Source organism: Camelina sativa, chromosome 8 (assembly GCF_000633955.1).
Source record: "Camelina sativa cultivar DH55 chromosome 8, Cs, whole genome shotgun sequence".
NCBI lineage: Eukaryota > Viridiplantae > Streptophyta > Magnoliopsida > Brassicales > Brassicaceae > Camelina > Camelina sativa.
In genome coordinates this window covers 6784520-6800102 of record NC_025692.1, presented here as the reverse complement: position 1 = coordinate 6800102, position 15583 = coordinate 6784520, and the positions used below count along the sequence as shown (strand labels likewise).

At 37.6% G+C, this 15583-nt stretch overlaps 3 protein-coding genes across 6 annotated transcripts; all 3 read left to right on the top strand.

Annotated features, from left to right (window-relative positions):
* LOC104706535 lies at positions 442 to 2877 on the top strand. 2 transcript variants are annotated; one of them, XM_010422735.2, is made up of 5 exons: positions 443 to 664; positions 755 to 1028; positions 1446 to 1657; positions 1751 to 2018; positions 2399 to 2877. In XM_010422735.2, the coding sequence occupies exons 2-5, from the start codon at positions 777 to 779 to the stop codon at positions 2687 to 2689; spliced, it is 1023 nt and encodes a 340-aa protein (XP_010421037.1). In that variant the 5' UTR covers positions 443 to 664; positions 755 to 776; the 3' UTR covers positions 2690 to 2877. The 2 variants fall into 2 exon arrangements, with proteins under 2 accessions (XP_019084764.1, XP_010421037.1); XM_019229219.1 differs by having other exon boundaries at positions 442 to 1028.
* On the top strand, positions 3965 to 10214 carry LOC104706533. Of its 3 annotated transcripts, none has more exons than XM_010422734.2 (17): positions 3965 to 4316; positions 4416 to 4749; positions 4862 to 5105; positions 5239 to 5504; positions 5899 to 6063; positions 6160 to 6299; positions 6365 to 6899; positions 7018 to 7109; positions 7390 to 7452; positions 7532 to 7620; positions 7704 to 7769; positions 7861 to 8490; positions 8593 to 8658; positions 8780 to 8850; positions 8929 to 8986; positions 9076 to 9331; positions 9569 to 10214. In XM_010422734.2, exons 2-17 carry the CDS (start codon positions 4475 to 4477, stop codon positions 10021 to 10023), a joined length of 3471 nt encoding a protein of 1156 aa, XP_010421036.1. In that variant the 5' UTR covers positions 3965 to 4316; positions 4416 to 4474; the 3' UTR covers positions 10024 to 10214. The 3 variants fall into 3 exon arrangements, with proteins under 3 accessions (XP_010421036.1, XP_010421035.1, XP_010421034.1); XM_010422733.2 differs by having other exon boundaries at positions 3966 to 4316; positions 6368 to 6899; positions 9563 to 10214; XM_010422732.2 differs by having other exon boundaries at positions 3966 to 4316; positions 9563 to 10214.
* On the top strand, positions 10534 to 12138 carry LOC104706532 (60S ribosomal protein L10a-3-like). The gene is made up of 6 exons (XM_010422731.2): positions 10534 to 10609; positions 10703 to 10736; positions 10994 to 11216; positions 11316 to 11481; positions 11578 to 11783; positions 11882 to 12138. The coding sequence occupies exons 2-6, from the start codon at positions 10732 to 10734 to the stop codon at positions 11933 to 11935; spliced, it is 654 nt and encodes a 217-aa protein (XP_010421033.1). The 5' UTR covers positions 10534 to 10609; positions 10703 to 10731; the 3' UTR covers positions 11936 to 12138.

Here is a 15583-nt window from a genome sequence, read left to right as displayed (position 1 = left end):
TTTATTTTTTGGTATGAGTTCTTACAACTGTTATAATCTAATTAATATTAAACATTTCACTATTATATGATGGATGTATTAAAAGTTTCAATTAAACAATATACATATGTAAGAATAATCCATACACATTCACGAGAAAATAACAAATTATTTCTACCAAAAAAAAATAAGAACAGAACAAATTATTATTAGTACTTTGTTTGTAGTGTTAACAAGATGCATTGTATGTAACTAACTATGTATTTAAACACATGATGACGATGCAACAATAATACGTCCACGGCCATAAGAGTCATAGTCAAAATTCAAAAAGATTGGGATCATAAGACAGCAAATTACGCATGTCAACGTCACAATAATGCGTACGACACACAACCATCCTTCCCTACTGTCTTGCAACGTCAACAAGTGGATTCCACTCTGACGGTGATTGTGTCTCTTTCTCATTCTCTCTCACTCATCTCTCTCTTTTACTATTTCCATGATACCCTGATAATTTCTTGGATTTTCAATACATTTATTCAAGACTACTTTGTAAAATATTCCCAAAGATGGGTTTCTCTAGTATAAATATGAGATCATTAGGTGGTTAACCATCCTACAAAGCATATCTCCACCTCAAGTAGTCTTAATTATTCACTCTTTTTTTTTTTTTTCTCCAAAGGTTTCCTCTCTTGATCTCTTTCTTTCTTATCAGATCTAAATTTGGATTTCTTGTTAAGTATATATCACCAATCTTGGAAATTATTTTCAGGTTAGATACATAACAATTAATAATGATGCTTTCGGTGATGGCTGCGATCCTCGTCTGCCTTATAGGCTACATTTACCGATCATTAAAGCCTCCACCACCGCGAATCTGCGGCGTTCCACACGGTCCTCAGGTTACTTCTCCCAGAGTCAAGCTCGGTGATGGACGATATCTTGCCTATAGAGAATCTGGAGTTGATAGAGCCAGTGCTAACTACAAGATTATTGTCGCGCATGGCTTCAACAGCTCCAAAGACATTGATTTTCCCATCCCTAAGGTACTTACTTAAAATCTCATTTTCTACTTAACTCTCGCACTTGTCACATGCCCATTTTCACCATTTTAGTTATATATTCAAAGATTGTTTTTTTTTTGCTTTCACATGTGAGGATATGTTTTGTTTTCCTCTTTATTTTTGGTTTTTGGTAACTTTTTCCGAATGAGAATTTATTATCTTTGGTTACATTAGACGATTTTTCTAACGCTAATTAAATGCAAACAAAGAAATAACTAAACGCCGTATGAGAGTTTTGAAATACTTTTTGTCTTAATAGAAAATCACTTCACAGTTCACATGTAGACGCAAAAGCAAAAAAATTCAATAAATTTTTCATTAAAAAAATTGAGTTTTGAAGCAACCACAACCTTAAAAAAATTGCAATGAAAATTAGTTTCTTCGTACATTTTTTTTCAGGATATGATTGAGGTATTTGGGATATACTTTTTGTTCTACGATAGAGCAGGATATGGAGAAAGTGATCCACACCCATCACGCACAGTTAAGAGTGAAGCATACGACATTCAAGAACTCGCCGATAAACTCAAGATCGGACCAAAGTTCTACGTTCTTGGTATATCACTTGGTGCTTACTCGATTTACAGTTGCCTCAAATACATTCCCCACACGTAATAAAGATTTGATGTTGTGTTCTGTTTTTTACACTTTTCTACTGCCTCATTATTTAATGTTCCGTTTTATTTTTTGGTGGGGTTCAATAGACTAGCTGGAGCAGTGTTAGTGGTTCCATTTGTGAACTATTGGTGGACTAAAGTGCCTCAAGACAAATTGAGTAAAGCGTTGAAGCTAATGCCAACGAAAGACCAGTGGACCTTTAGAGTGGCTCATTATGTTCCGTGGTTGTTATATTGGTGGTTGACCCAAAAACTGTTTCCGTCTTCGAGTATGATCACGGGGAACAATGCGATATGCAGCGATAAAGATTTGGTCGTCATAAAGAAGAAAATGGAGCATCCAAACCCTGCCATGGTAATAAGTTAATTTTTTCTTTCCATTTTATGACAATAATAGAGCTAATTTGGAAAGTGTGACCGGCTTAGTTTCTAATTAACATGGGTCAAATTGAAGTTTGGGATACATTCAGGGTCAAACTGTACATTTGAAAATAGTTCATGGACCAAATTAAAATAGATAAAAAGTTCATGGCCATATTGGAAAATTTATTCCTGATGGGCTGGTTCTGACCTAAATTATAGGGGTTAAATATAACTTTATAGAAGTTTATGGCCAAATTGGAAATAACAAGTAAGGTTTTAGATCCATAGGTTTCTGTCAGCCAGTGTCATGTGTCTGAAGATTTTTTCACAGTTTGACCCTACATTTTGTTTAATGATCGGTTCAAACCCCAGAAAAAGGTCCGACAACAAGGAGACCACGAGTGTCTTCACCGGGACATGATGGCTGGATTTGCTACATGGGAATTCGACCCGACTGAATTGGAAAACCCGTTTCCAGAAGGCGAAGGATCGGTCCACGTGTGGCAAGCGATGGAAGACAGAATCATTCCATACGAAATCAATCGATATATTTCACAAAAGCTTCCATGGATTAAGTACCACGAGGTCTTAGGTTATGGACATCTTCTAACAGCCGAGGAGGAGAAATGCGTAGACATTATAAAGGCGCTTCTTGTTGACTGATGAGCATCTATATCTCTACACAAAGATATCGTAACATCATACACTAATATAGATGCTAGCTAATAAAAACTTGACTTATTTGAGAGGTTTATTTGATGGACTATCATATTATATAAGTTTGTAACTGAAATGAAAAACCTATTGAAAGTCAATACTTTAAGGTAATATTATTAAGTCTTAACAATCTATTTACTCCTTTATCTTCCTCAAATAGAATATACTCAGATATCAACATTGCTAATAACTTTGAGCTAAGCGTTTTTATAGTTTCTTGGTAAAATATTAATACAAACTCGACAGATTTATTTTATAGGTTCTTCATAATCAGTGATTCATTGCATACTATACACAATATAGTTAGTTCGTGTTTAACACTTCATCAGCTTTAATCAAAGTCTAAAGTCTACATGTACCAAACTGAATTTGAGTAAATCCTTGTACTGAGTTGATTTCTTTCACCCTAAAATTACCAAGAATATAGTTGTCGAATTTTTTCGTATAAATAATTATAAGAATGTAAACTTGAAAACTAAATCAAACTTTTAGTCGTACCTTTTATCGGTAACATAATTAAGAAGGCGTTGAAATCAACCGCTTGTTTGGTTATCAGTCGGATGAACAGTTAAAAAGAATACGAATAAAATAAGTGGTTGGAATAAAATTGTTAGATCTTCAGTTGAAACGGTTATAACCGCTCAAAAATGTGTATTTACAACTGTTTGGTTGAAAATTTATAATTGTTTAATAGTATATTTTAATAATTTTTTTGATTATTTATTTTTTTTAAATGTGTTTTACAAAATTTAAATTTAAATTTTAAGTTGTTATTTATATTATTTAACCGTTTGTTATTAATCAGAACTATTATTTGACCGTTCTTTTCGAATTCATCTATTTTTTTCCACAATTTCTAACGAATTTCTTTTTAACCGTTTTTTCAGTAACCGTTAAAAAATTTGATCGTTTTGTTTATACAATCTTATCAATCTGAACTCCATGTCTAAACAATCAGAAGTGAATCTCCTATATACAAAAGAAATCACAAATCTACCTCCATAAAAAATATCACAAACCATATGTAAAACTTTTATATTCCTTTTTAATAAAAAGAGTTAGACAACAACACAGTAGAAACTAGAAACATCATAAAATGACACTACTGGACTGGTCAAAGCCGTGTGAAACTGAGACGAGAGAGAGAGAGAGAGTGGTGATGACGTCATCGATCTTTGTACATAAATGTTATTAATGGCCAATAAGCAAAGAGAGCTGACCAAAAGGGTTTTTTTTTTTCTTTCTCTTCTTTTTCTTTTTCCCTCTCCTCTGACTCTGATCTTCCACAACAACAACAACAACAACAACAAAGCAAAGCTTGACTTCGTTGAAACTCTTACATAGCTTTGGTCTTTTTTTTTTTGTCCGAAAAATTACGCTTCGGGATTCTCGGAGCTTCGATATAGCTCTCAAGTTCCCCCGTGTCTTTTTTTCTTTAATTTTGGGTTCTTCTCCGCGATTCTAGGGTTTTGCAATTTCTCGTCGGGGAAATCGAATTCGACGGCGGTGTTGTAGAATTTTAGGGTTTTCGAGGCTGTTAGTATTGATTTATGCCTTGGGCTTAGATACAAAGGTAAGAATTTTTCACGTATTCTTCAGAATTGGGTTTTCTTCACATTAAGATAGTTTTAAGTTGAGGATTGAAGAATAACTCTATTTTTTCTGGTATCAGGTTTTGAGTTGCTTGTTACTGTGTGTGAAGCAAGGAAGTATACCAAAGGGGGGCTAATAATGCTAGGTTCTGGTAACAATTTGAGCAGGGGTACCATAGGATTGTCATCTGATACCCCGAATTTGTCTCAAGTCTTGGCATTGGAACCGATTAGATTAGGGAATCAAAGCTATACTCGTTCAGGTGAGCTTAGAAGGGTTCTTGGTGTTCCTAGTAGGGCTTCATCAGAGGATACTTCTTTTGGGATGTCTCATCCCAGACCTTCTCCGCCTGTAGCAACTGAGGAGCTCAAGCATTTTAAAGATAGTGTGCTTGATACTTCCAGAGAAGCTGGGTATGTACTGTGTAAACATTTATTTGTTGTGGCCATTGATTAATCATATATAGTTGGATAGAGTTTAGCTTAGGACTTATTGCTTCTCTTAAAACCTTGTGTTTTCTTGTAGGGATCTAGCGAAGAAACTAAGTGAATCCATATTCAAGTTGGACAAATACGCAGAGACATTAAGTTCAAAGAAACGACGGCGGAATGATATACCACCTGGTGAGAGAATGGACGCAGCAAACTTTGATAAGGTCAGGAACCAGGTTCCAAGAACACAAGACAGTATGGTGGCTCAAAGATCCGAGGAAAGGAAAAAGATGCTTGGATTAAACAAGCGTCCTCGTACCACCGTCGCTGATTTGCGGGTTTGTATCTAAACCTTACTTTAGATCTATAGGGTGCTTATTAGTTTTTACTATATAATCGATTAGTGTGTTCCACAAGCATTTCTCTCACGTCACTGTTTGTTTAATGGTGTCTGCCTGTTATTGCTTTCAGGGGGATAGTAGAATGTCTTCCCTTGCAAGGCAGCAGGTTATTGAAAAGGGATCTGATTCACCTCCAAGTTTGTCTGGAGAACCAGTGCGAATAGAAGAGAAGATACGCAGATTACCTGTTGGTGGTGAAGGATGGGAGACAAGAATGAAAAGGAAACGGTCTGTTGCTACTCTAGGAAACAGAGTTATGAATCCTGATCAACGTGTCATGCAGCCAAAGCCAACAACTGACTCTAAGTTGCGTTCTTGTGACACCCAGAATTTCAGGTGTGCATTAATGATTAGTAAAACCTGGTAGTTCCCTGTTGGTTAGCTAAAGTACAACATAAAGGGATTTGGACATATAACACTGAACATCGTGTGAGGATGTTAGTACTTATTTGATAGTCCAAGGGCCATAAGTGGAGCTAAAAGAAAAGGATGTTTCGTTTGTTTACTGGTTGTTGTTGCAGGATTTATGATGTTCTAGTGGGGATACTAATCTGTTTTTTAACTGAGCTATGATATTCTACATGTTTCTATTGTCCATGAGCTATTTAAGTTACTGTCGGAGATTTCAAGTTTTTCATTTAAACTGGATTTCATCTTGAATTTGCTTCGGTAGATCTTACTTTAGCATAATGTTTCTTATAGAAAACATAATGTGGTCAATTTGTTGCAGATCGAAATCTTCACCCGGGGTGAGTGGGATTAACAGACTTGATACTTCATTTGAGCCAGACAGTCCAGGTATGGTTGCATTATCCAGGAATGAGTTGGAAACTGTTTCCATTGCAAGGGATCGTTCAGTACTTGCTGAGCAGAGGCTAGCCAAAGGAAACAATAAGTGAGTAGATACCTCAAGCTTTATGTTCTAGATTTTGCTTCTATATGATAGCAAATTGTTCTCGTGACTTATAAATGCATAATTGTGCATATCCAGGAGAAACTTACTGGATGATAGCCCCACAAACAGCTCTACTGCAATATTGAAAGCAAAGGTTTCTAGGGCTCCAAGAACAGCAGCCGTTATTGGTGTTGATTCTTCATCTAAAGCTGATTCCCCATCCGGTGTGTTACAAGGTTAGTGTTGTCTAAATACAGTAGCTGTAATGTTTATGGGAATAAGCTAACGCTTCCATTTCCAGCAGGTTCATCTACACATGCAATGGCTCAATGGGTTGGCCAGAGACCGCATAAGAATTCTCGAACAAGGAGAACAAATGTTATTTCACCTGTAATAAAGCATGCTGAAAACAAGATCTCAGCTCAAGGTTTTGCAACATCTGATTTTAGTCATAGAGCATCCCCTGGAACCACCCCGTCACTCTCAGTTGTTGATAGTAGCCCTTTAAAAATGAAAAGGGATTTGAGGAATGCTTCATCGCCATATGGGTTATCTGAAAGTGAGGACTCAGGAGCTGGAGACAACAAAACCAGAGAGCGTGCTTTTGCGAGTGGTGACTTGTTCACAACTCCTAAATCAGGGTCGCTATTACTTCCGATAAGGAAGAATAAGGTTCAAAGCAGTCATAAAGGAGGTGGTACATGGAAGCAAGGAAAGAGCGAAATTGTTTCCTCGTTGATAACTCCTGGCTTTCATCCTATCATGGTTAAGTCGGAGAATTTACCAGTAGAGAAGCCTCTTCACAACATCAAGAATGCTTCAGATAAGAATAGAAGGTGATTTATACCTAATTCAGTTCTTTTCCTTACCCTTCTACTTTCAAAATATTGTATTGTATATAACTCTTAAATTCGGAAGACCAATTGTTCTAACCTTCTTTCTCTCTCTGGACAGCAAATATGGGCGTCCACCTGCGAAAAAGGTTAAAGATCGTAAACCTTCTACTCGGCTTGCCTCAAATGCCAATACTCCTTCAGATATTACAGGTAGTTATTTTATTTTTGCATTTCGAGTTCCAATGTTTATCACGTTATTGGATAGTGTTTGGTAATAAACTATGTTCTGGTTCTACTTATATCCTAAACGCGACTTACCTTGAATATTTTGAGGTTTGGTAACTTTTAGTTCTTGCTCAGTTATTTTGTTTTGTGGTGGTAGTTAGATGTAATCTCTTCATGTTAGCTGTATAATTACCTAAAGAGCATCTCGTTCTTCTGATGGTGTCAGTTCCTAAGCATGTATTCAAGTAATTTTTTGGCTTTTCAGGTGAATCTGATGATGATCGTGAAGATATTTTTGCAGCAGCCAATTCGGCACGGAAGGCAGCAAGTATTCATCCGTCCATATGTCATGTCTTTTAAGTTTTATTGCCACAAATTTCCTTCTAACTAGACTTATATTTTCGTAGATCTTGCTTGTTCCGGTAAGTTTTGGAAGAAGATGGACCACATCTTTGCTGCCGTCAATGCAGACGACATGCAAAACATGAAGGATCAGGTAATAATCGATATATAGTATATCATATTTGACTTCTCTCTAGAATGCAATCTCTTATTAACTTTTAATTATCCAAAAATCAGCTGAATTTTGCGGTTGAACTCGATGAGTCTCTGTCAGAGGCAATCCTAGAAGGTTATAACATCTTGGTAAGTTGCAAACTTCTGCAGCAATGTCTCGTTTTATAGTCTCATTATATAATCTGAATATGGCATGAATGAAAGATAATTTTTTTTTCAGGGTGTTAAATTGCCCAAAGTACTGCATCGCCCTGGTGAGGGAATTGTTGACTATTCAAGTCCAACCTCATCATGTGTATCTGGTCTTTCATTTGAGAGATTGGACATGAGAAAATTGAACGAGAGCACTCCGTTGTATAAGAGGGTACTTTCTGCCTTAATTGAGGAAGATGATGGAGAAGAAGTTGTACAATTCAATGGAGGGAAGAACCTGTCTCTTCATTACGCTAGTGATGATTCTCACTGTGGTTCATGTACCTATATCGACACCGAGTTCAGAGAGAGAGACAGAATGGAATTTGAAGTAGAGTCAAGTGGGGATTTTCAGACCCCTAAGAGTTGTTTGTTTGACAGATTTTCCAGTGAGAGGAGTGTTGTCTCTAATCCTTTCAGAAATGGTAGCATGTCTATATCGGTCCATAGCAATGAACAGTGGATTGGGGACGATGATCTTTCACATTCAGACGCCGCTCTTGGCAATGAGACATATTCAAATAATCTGGGCCAATTGCAAGCTAGGGAAGTGAACATTCCCAACTTCCCAGTATCTGACACCCAGTATCAACTTATGTCTTTGGATGAGCGACTTCTTCTGGAACTACAGAGCATTGGTGTGTTTCCTGAGGCAATGGTAAGTTTTTTCTCCAGTCAATTAAACTGTCAAGAACTTGAGCTAAAGAAAAAAACGTGTTACTCTTATTGTTTACTTATTTCCATTTTTCTTTTATCACAGCCTGATCTGGCTGAAGAAACTATGAGCACTGATGTTATGGAGTTAAAGGAAGGCATTTACCAGCAGGTAAACGCAAAACAAATATCTCATTCGTTACTAGCAAGAGTTTTTGTCTGATCTTCATAAAAATTTCGTCCTTGACGCATAGTAACCGTTCTCATATTCCGTTTTTTTTTACCAAAACTAGATCCGAAACAAGAAGAAAAAGCTGGAGAAGCTAAATTTTACCATCCAGAAGGGGAAAGATGTTGAGAAAAGGTTGGATTTGGCTTTTTCAGATGCATTATCTTTCAAGTTAAAAAGTTATCTTTATTAAGATTTAAGGATTACGTGCAGGAAAATTGAGCATCTTGCTATGGACCATCTGGTGGAAACAGCGCACAAGAAAAGAATGGTAAGAAACCATCATTAATTTGGATGAATGATATATATATATATATATATATATGGGGTTCTTAATTATTGATGTTACTCTGGAAACAGGCATGCCGTGGAAGTAAAGCGGCGAAAGTCAACAAGGTCTCAAGGCAAGTAGCACTGTCATTCATCAGGCGGACAGTTGCTAGGTGTCGTAAGTTCGAAGAAACTGGGCTTAGCTGTTTTGCTGATCCTGCACTTCAAGACATCTTGTTTAGTTCTCCCAGCAACGATGCAAAATCAGCAGAAAATGGTGGCTCTGGAACAGCCAGTAACACGCTCAATGAACCTTCTAATCATCAGGCTGAGGCCAAGGGTTCAGGTGCTCAAAATTCTGAACTTTAGATGTTGGTTCCGTAGTTGATTTTTCAATAGTTCATTCTGCTATGGCATGTATGACAACTTGGATAGGATTTTTTTCAGATAGATGCGAAAGCACATTCAAATGTATGTTATTAGATACTAAAGGTCAAGTCGCTTGATGAAATAGTTAGACAGTGGTTACACTTTTAAACCTGTTGGAAAATCTGATGAGGTATTTGGATTTTTGTAGGTGCAGTGTCTAGTACTAAGAGGAGGGAAGCATTGATAGATGATGTAATCGGATGCGCTTCATCTAAAGTCACAACGAGCATAGACAGCGCGGTTCTTAGTGGAGGAGGAGGGGCTCAAGGTAAGAGAGAAGATGGTTTCAGGAACAAGAACAAACCGAAACCCAAAGAAAAGAACAACAACAACAACAACAACAACAATGAAAACCAATCAAGATCGACAACAACATCAAGTCACCCAACAGGTCCAGCAAACAGAGGCACCTCGAACCGAGGAGGTACCTCTGGAGACGGTGCAGTTGATGAAGAAGCTCCCATCGATTTCTCAAAATTAGCGTTCAATGATCTGGAAGAAATAGACGACCAGGCAGATATTGGAAGCTGGTTTGAGGGTCTTCAGGATATTGATACAGCAGGACTTGATGAGGTTCCTATGGATGATCTCTCATTTATGTTTGGATGAGGGAAAGGAGAAAAAGAAACACATTTGACAGAAGAGATTGGTCTGACCCATACACCCAAAAGTATTCATTTCTTATGATTTATGTTTCTAATTTTTTGTATATAAAGATTTGTTTTATTATTGTCTGCCCTTGAGGCTGAGTATTGTTTAAAAAATGATTTAAAATTATATATAATATATGTATTTTCATCTTCAAAGTGTTCATACTTTGTTGCCCTTGCCCTGGAATAAACATATCACTGAAAACACTCACAAAATTGTCATGTGAAGTGAGCCAGTGGCTTCTGAAATCTAATTGCAAAATGTGGTGCGGTCCAGTGTGATGCTGTTCTTTTTGGGAGATCCTTCAGTGGTTTTGACTTGTTAGTCTTGTTTGTAGATAGATTGATTAGACCATCTTATTTTTAGAACGAACATAATCTCCCTAAATGGGCCTCATCAAATGGGCTAGAATTTGAAGAAACTGGGCTTGAATGAGCAGAAATAACTAGGGCTAGAGATGATCTCCTCCCTGGTTTCGTATAAGTTACAGAGGATTGCCTCACTCGCCGTTCTTTCTTTCTCTGTTTCCGATCTTCCCACACAGGTTGGTTCATCATCTTCTTCAATTGTTCTGAGACTTCTTTGTACGTTTTCTCGACAACACTCTTAACTTTTCTTTTTGTTTTCTGATTTTCAGGAAGCAGATTTGTTTAACGAAGTGTCAAAATGAGGTTCGTATGCTCAAATCAACGTTATGTGTTTCTTCTAGTTATAATCATTCATATGTTATCAAATGATTAATTGGGTTTGCTGATTTAGATTGTAAACAAATTGGTGTTATCATATAGATAGGCTTAGAGGTGAAAAAAGATTGAATCTTTAGAAGTGTTAGGGTGTTGAATCATATGAAACTTATCTTGTCATTTTGGGTTTTATGGAAGGTTAAAGATTTGATTTTTTTTTGTTATGTTTGTGAATGGTGGTGTAGTAAGCTTCAGAGTGAAGCGGTGAGAGAGGCGATATCTGCTATTATCACTCACTGTAAGGAGACTAAGCCACGAAAGTTCACTGAGACTATTGAACTCCAGATTGGTCTTAAGAACTATGACCCTCAAAAGGACAAGAGGTTTAGCGGATCTGTCAAGTTGCCTCACATTCCTAGGCCAAAGATGAAGATTTGTATGCTCGGAGATGCTCAGCACGTCGAAGAGGTAAACAAAAAGTTGCTGTCTTTATCTTCTAATACATGTTTGTCTTCTTTGGAAATGTTATGGTTGGTAGTATAATTTAGGGTTGGGGTTTTTATGTAGGCTGAGAAGATTGGGTTGGATTCTATGGATGTTGAAGCTCTTAAGAAGTTGAACAAGAACAAGAAACTTGTTAAGAAGCTTGCTAAGAAGTACCATGCTTTCCTTGCTTCTGAATCTGTCATTAAGCAGATTCCTCGTCTTCTTGGTCCTGGTCTCAACAAGGCAGGCATGTCTCTAACCAACCTTCCATTTCTTGCGTCATCTTCATTTTATATGTTTTGATCTTCAGATTTAATGCTGACTCCTTTGAACAACGAAACAGGAAAGTTCCCAACTCTTGTTAGCCACCAAGAGTCTTTGGAAGGCAAAGTGAATGAGACTAAGGCAACAGTGAAGTTCCAGCTCAAGAAGGTTCTTTGTATGGGAGTTGCTGTCGGGAATCTTTCCATGGAAGAGAAGCAGATCTTTCAGAATGTTCAGATGAGTGTTAACTTCCTTGTTTCTCTCTTGAAGAAAAACTGGCAAAACGTTAGTAACAACAACCTCTTTACACACTTCTTCTCGATCATTCTCGATTCACTTGTCCGTTTCTAAACCTGAAATGTTTGTTGAATGTTTGTCTGCAGGTGAGGTGCTTGTACTTGAAGAGTACAATGAGTCCACCAAACAGGGTTTTCTAAGTTTTTTTTTATTATTATAAAGTTTCTCTAAGGTATCATCATCACACGTTGAGGAAATTTGATTTTCTTTTTCTGTCATGAACCTTGTTCGTCTTGGGTTTAAATTTCAGAATCCTGACTTTGTAGGATCAAGATTTTGTTTAAAGACAATTTTGTATTTCTTGTTGCTTATTATTAGTGGACTCCATTTAAGTACTCTTACGTTTTGAGCGATCTTTGTTTATCAATGTTGTTTAGGTCTCTCTTTTAGGCATTTAGTCATTTCCAAGTTTCTCAGTTCAAACTAATTGTGATTCTATGTAAACATTACTCGACTCCATTCTATACGTGCTAGTGCAGCCAAATTAAATCCAAGTCTACTTTGGTATTTCGAATTCTTGCTTTTGTGTTAGAACACGATTAGCAATTTCTTGGTTTTGTTAGCTACCTCAAGTATGGCCGAATGCATGGCCATACATACATGGCCACACATACGAACTAAGGTAAAGGACATCCAACTACACGACCTATATATAATACATGGTCACATGTCTGAAGGTTAAGGTGTTATGTGCGGAACACCATACACATTAAATCTCGACAAACCGGACGATTTGCGATGGTGTTAACTCATCGTTGACTCATCGGACCCGAATTAAAATCCGATCGGACTTACTAATCAGAACCCGAGAACCTGACCCGGTTGAGTTTTAGGGTAATTATTGGACCGTTTAATGGGCCTAGAGATTAAACAAAAAAAAATTCAGGCCCATTAACTTATTACTTCCTAACATAGATTTCATCGTAAAAAAAAATAAACTTTTCGATTTTCCGATTCAGTGTGTAAGAATTCGATCTACTTTTCACCTAGGGTTAACTCGAAGAAGGAGAAGAAATCATCATTTGTAAAGTAATCTGCTGTAATCGTTGGTTTTAATCGGAACTAACTTGGTGTTCGGGTCTGAATCTCTCACAAATGAGGTAAATTTTTCAATTTTGCTTTCATGTTATAACATTTTTAGTAGTGGTTTAAGTGTGAACTAGTGGGGATGTGGGGATGTGAGGATGTTGTCGGATACTTTACGGGGTTGGTTTCGGGTTTTCATAGTCTCGATTGCTTTTGTTTGATTCTTTTTTCATGTGATTTGATTCCATTGTCAGTGAGTGACTTGTCGGGGTGGTGGGAAATATTGTTACTTTATCCTATACAGTTAAAAATAGAGACACAGACAACTATTTGTCTTCGTAAGTGACCGAAAATTGTTTTTTTTTTTAGTGAGAAAATTTCTGTTAAGGTGAAATGCCATCATTCTGGCGAATTCAAGTTACTCGGAGGGGTTTTAGACTACGTCGGTGGAGTTGTTGAGGAAATAGAAGTGGATTCTATCACTATCTTCGAAGATGTACTTATATATATGCTGGAGAAGCGAATTAAGCATATTGGGAAGATGTGGTACAAGCTACCATTTGAAGATGTATCGGATAGGAAGCCTTTGTGGGAGAATGTTGATGCAAACAAGAAGAAGTTGGTCTCAAAAGGACGATGGATGAAAGAAGTTGACATTTACTTTGAGAAGGAAGGAGAAGAATGTGTTGAAGCTGTAGACACAATAGCAGTTGGAAAGGAGAATGCGTGTGATGGTGCACTTATTCTCAAGGAGAATGTTTGTGATGATGACGAAGGTCAGAGTTCAGAGGCAGCTTTATCTGAATCATCAGAATCAGAGGTTGATGGTGACATTGGTGACGAAGAGACCAAGATTGAAGAAGAGGATATACAAGTTTTCAACCATGAAAATTACGATGAACAAATACCAGATGAAGATGATGTATATCCTGCAACTGATGATGAATCAGGGGATGAGGAAGCACAAACAGAGAAGTTAGTTAGAAGAGGTGTTGTGGATGGTGTGTTCAGTTTAAGGCAGGTTTTCAGCAGTGGGATTGATTTTAAGAGGAATGTGTTCAAGTATGTCTTAAAGACAAGGCGGAATGTTGTGTACGACAGGTGGGAAAAGGAGAGGTTGGGTGCTAGATGCAAAGCAAAAGGTTGTGGGTGGAAAATCTATTGTGCTGTGGAGATACCAATTGGAGGAAAGTGGATGGTGAAGACTTATGACTATGACCATCAATGCCATCCAACCGGAAGGTGTGAGATCATTAAAACTCCTGTCATTGCTGATTTATTCCTTGAAGATATCAGAAGAGATCCGGAGATGAGCGGTCTAGAGATAAAAGATGAGATGAAGAGGAGGTATAACATAATAATCTCCCCAAACCAAGCAAAAGTTGCTAGAAGACGTGTATTTGATAAGCTGCAAGCTGAATGTGATGAGCAGTTTGCAAGATTAAGAGACTATGAGCTTCACCTAATAACGTAAGTCAACAATTTCATTTTTGTATTTGTATTATCACTTTGTTCTATTTAATATTCGTATTTGTCTTAACATCTTTGTGATTTATTGTAGGTCCAATCTGCATACTACAATTGAGGTTAATACAACTGTAAGGGCTGATGGTCGTGAGGCATTTCAACAAATCTACATCTGCTTTGAGCCGTTGAGGATTGCTTGGAAGCAGAACTGTCGCCTAATCATTGGTTTGGATGGTACTTTTTTGAAAAACTCTACCAATGGGATGATGCTTACTGTCGTAGGAAGAGATCCTAATAACCAGATATTTCCAGTGGCATGGGCCGTAGTGGATTATGAGAACAATCCCAACTGGGAATGGTTTGTTCGAAAGCTGAAAAAAGATCTGGACTTGGGGCTAGGTAAGAACATCACTCTGATATCAGACATGCATAAAGGATTGATTCATGGTGTCTCAACTGTGTTACCAATGGCGGAACATCGAGCTTGTGCTAGACATATCTACTCCAACTTGAAGAAATCAAACAAGGCAGACATGTTGAAGCCACTGTTCTGGAGAGTGGCAAGCAGCTACAATGAAGCTGATTACAATGCGAATTTGGCGATTTTCAAAGAGTTTGATCCCCAAGCTTGTGCAACTCTACTTCAAAAGGATCGAACTACATGGTGCAGGGCATTCTTTAGAGTTGGTTGTTGTTGTGCTGATACTCATAACAACCATACTGAGTCGTATAACAGAACCTTAAAGATTGCAAGGAGGAAGCCATTTGTCCAGATGTTAGAGCTGATAAGGAGGGATGCTATGCAACGGGTTGCCATCAGGTCCACTATTGCTGGGAAAGAAACTGCTAAGTACACAAAAAAGGCAAGAAAAGAGCTAGAGAAATCATGTGACGAAACTCAATATTGTGCAATGATCACAAGCACTGGTGGTGAGTACGAGATTGTTGAGTTTGGGACTGGATATTTTGTGAATTTGTCTGCGCGTACTTGTGCCTGCATGAAATAGGATTTGACTGGTATCCCATGTCGTCATGCTGTTTGTGCAATCAGAGAAATGAATTACGAAGTGGAAGACTATATGTCACATTACTACTTGACTGAAAAATGGCAAGGGACCTGTAGGAGAGGTCTGAGGCCTGTTAATGGATCCAAATTTTGGAAGGACTCTGGAAGACCACGGATTGTTGCACCGCCTTACAAACGTCCTGCAAGGAGACCCAAAGGCAAGGCAAGAATCAAGGGTCTCAATGAATCACCAAGCAAAAAGAAATCTGACAAGAAAGTTGGTCGCCAA

What these genes read in the sequence shown, in the direction of transcription:
- LOC104706533 (XM_010422732.2), top strand. Translation starts at nt 4,475, where the DNA reads ATGCTAGGTTCTGGTAACAATTTGAGCAGGGGTACCATAGGATTGTCA. An exon ending in CCACCGTCGCTGATTTGCGG is followed by an intron (nt 5,106 to 5,238) that starts GTTTGTATCTAA and finishes TATTGCTTTCAG; the next exon opens with GGGGATAGTAGAATGTCTTC. An exon ending in GGGAAAGATGTTGAGAAAAG is followed by an intron (nt 8,851 to 8,928) that starts GTTGGATTTGGC and finishes GATTACGTGCAG; the next exon opens with GAAAATTGAGCATCTTGCTA.
- LOC104706532 (XM_010422731.2), top strand. An exon ending in ATGCTCAGCACGTCGAAGAG is followed by an intron (nt 11,217 to 11,315) that starts GTAAACAAAAAG and finishes GTTTTTATGTAG; the next exon opens with GCTGAGAAGATTGGGTTGGA. An exon ending in TGAAGAAAAACTGGCAAAAC is followed by an intron (nt 11,784 to 11,881) that starts GTTAGTAACAAC and finishes GTTTGTCTGCAG; the next exon opens with GTGAGGTGCTTGTACTTGAA.
- LOC104706535 (XM_019229219.1), top strand. Translation starts at nt 777, where the DNA reads ATGATGCTTTCGGTGATGGCTGCGATCCTCGTCTGCCTTATAGGCTAC. An exon ending in CTCAAATACATTCCCCACAC is followed by an intron (nt 1,658 to 1,750) that starts GTAATAAAGATT and finishes GGGGTTCAATAG; the next exon opens with ACTAGCTGGAGCAGTGTTAG. An exon ending in AGCATCCAAACCCTGCCATG is followed by an intron (nt 2,019 to 2,398) that starts GTAATAAGTTAA and finishes TTCAAACCCCAG; the next exon opens with AAAAAGGTCCGACAACAAGG.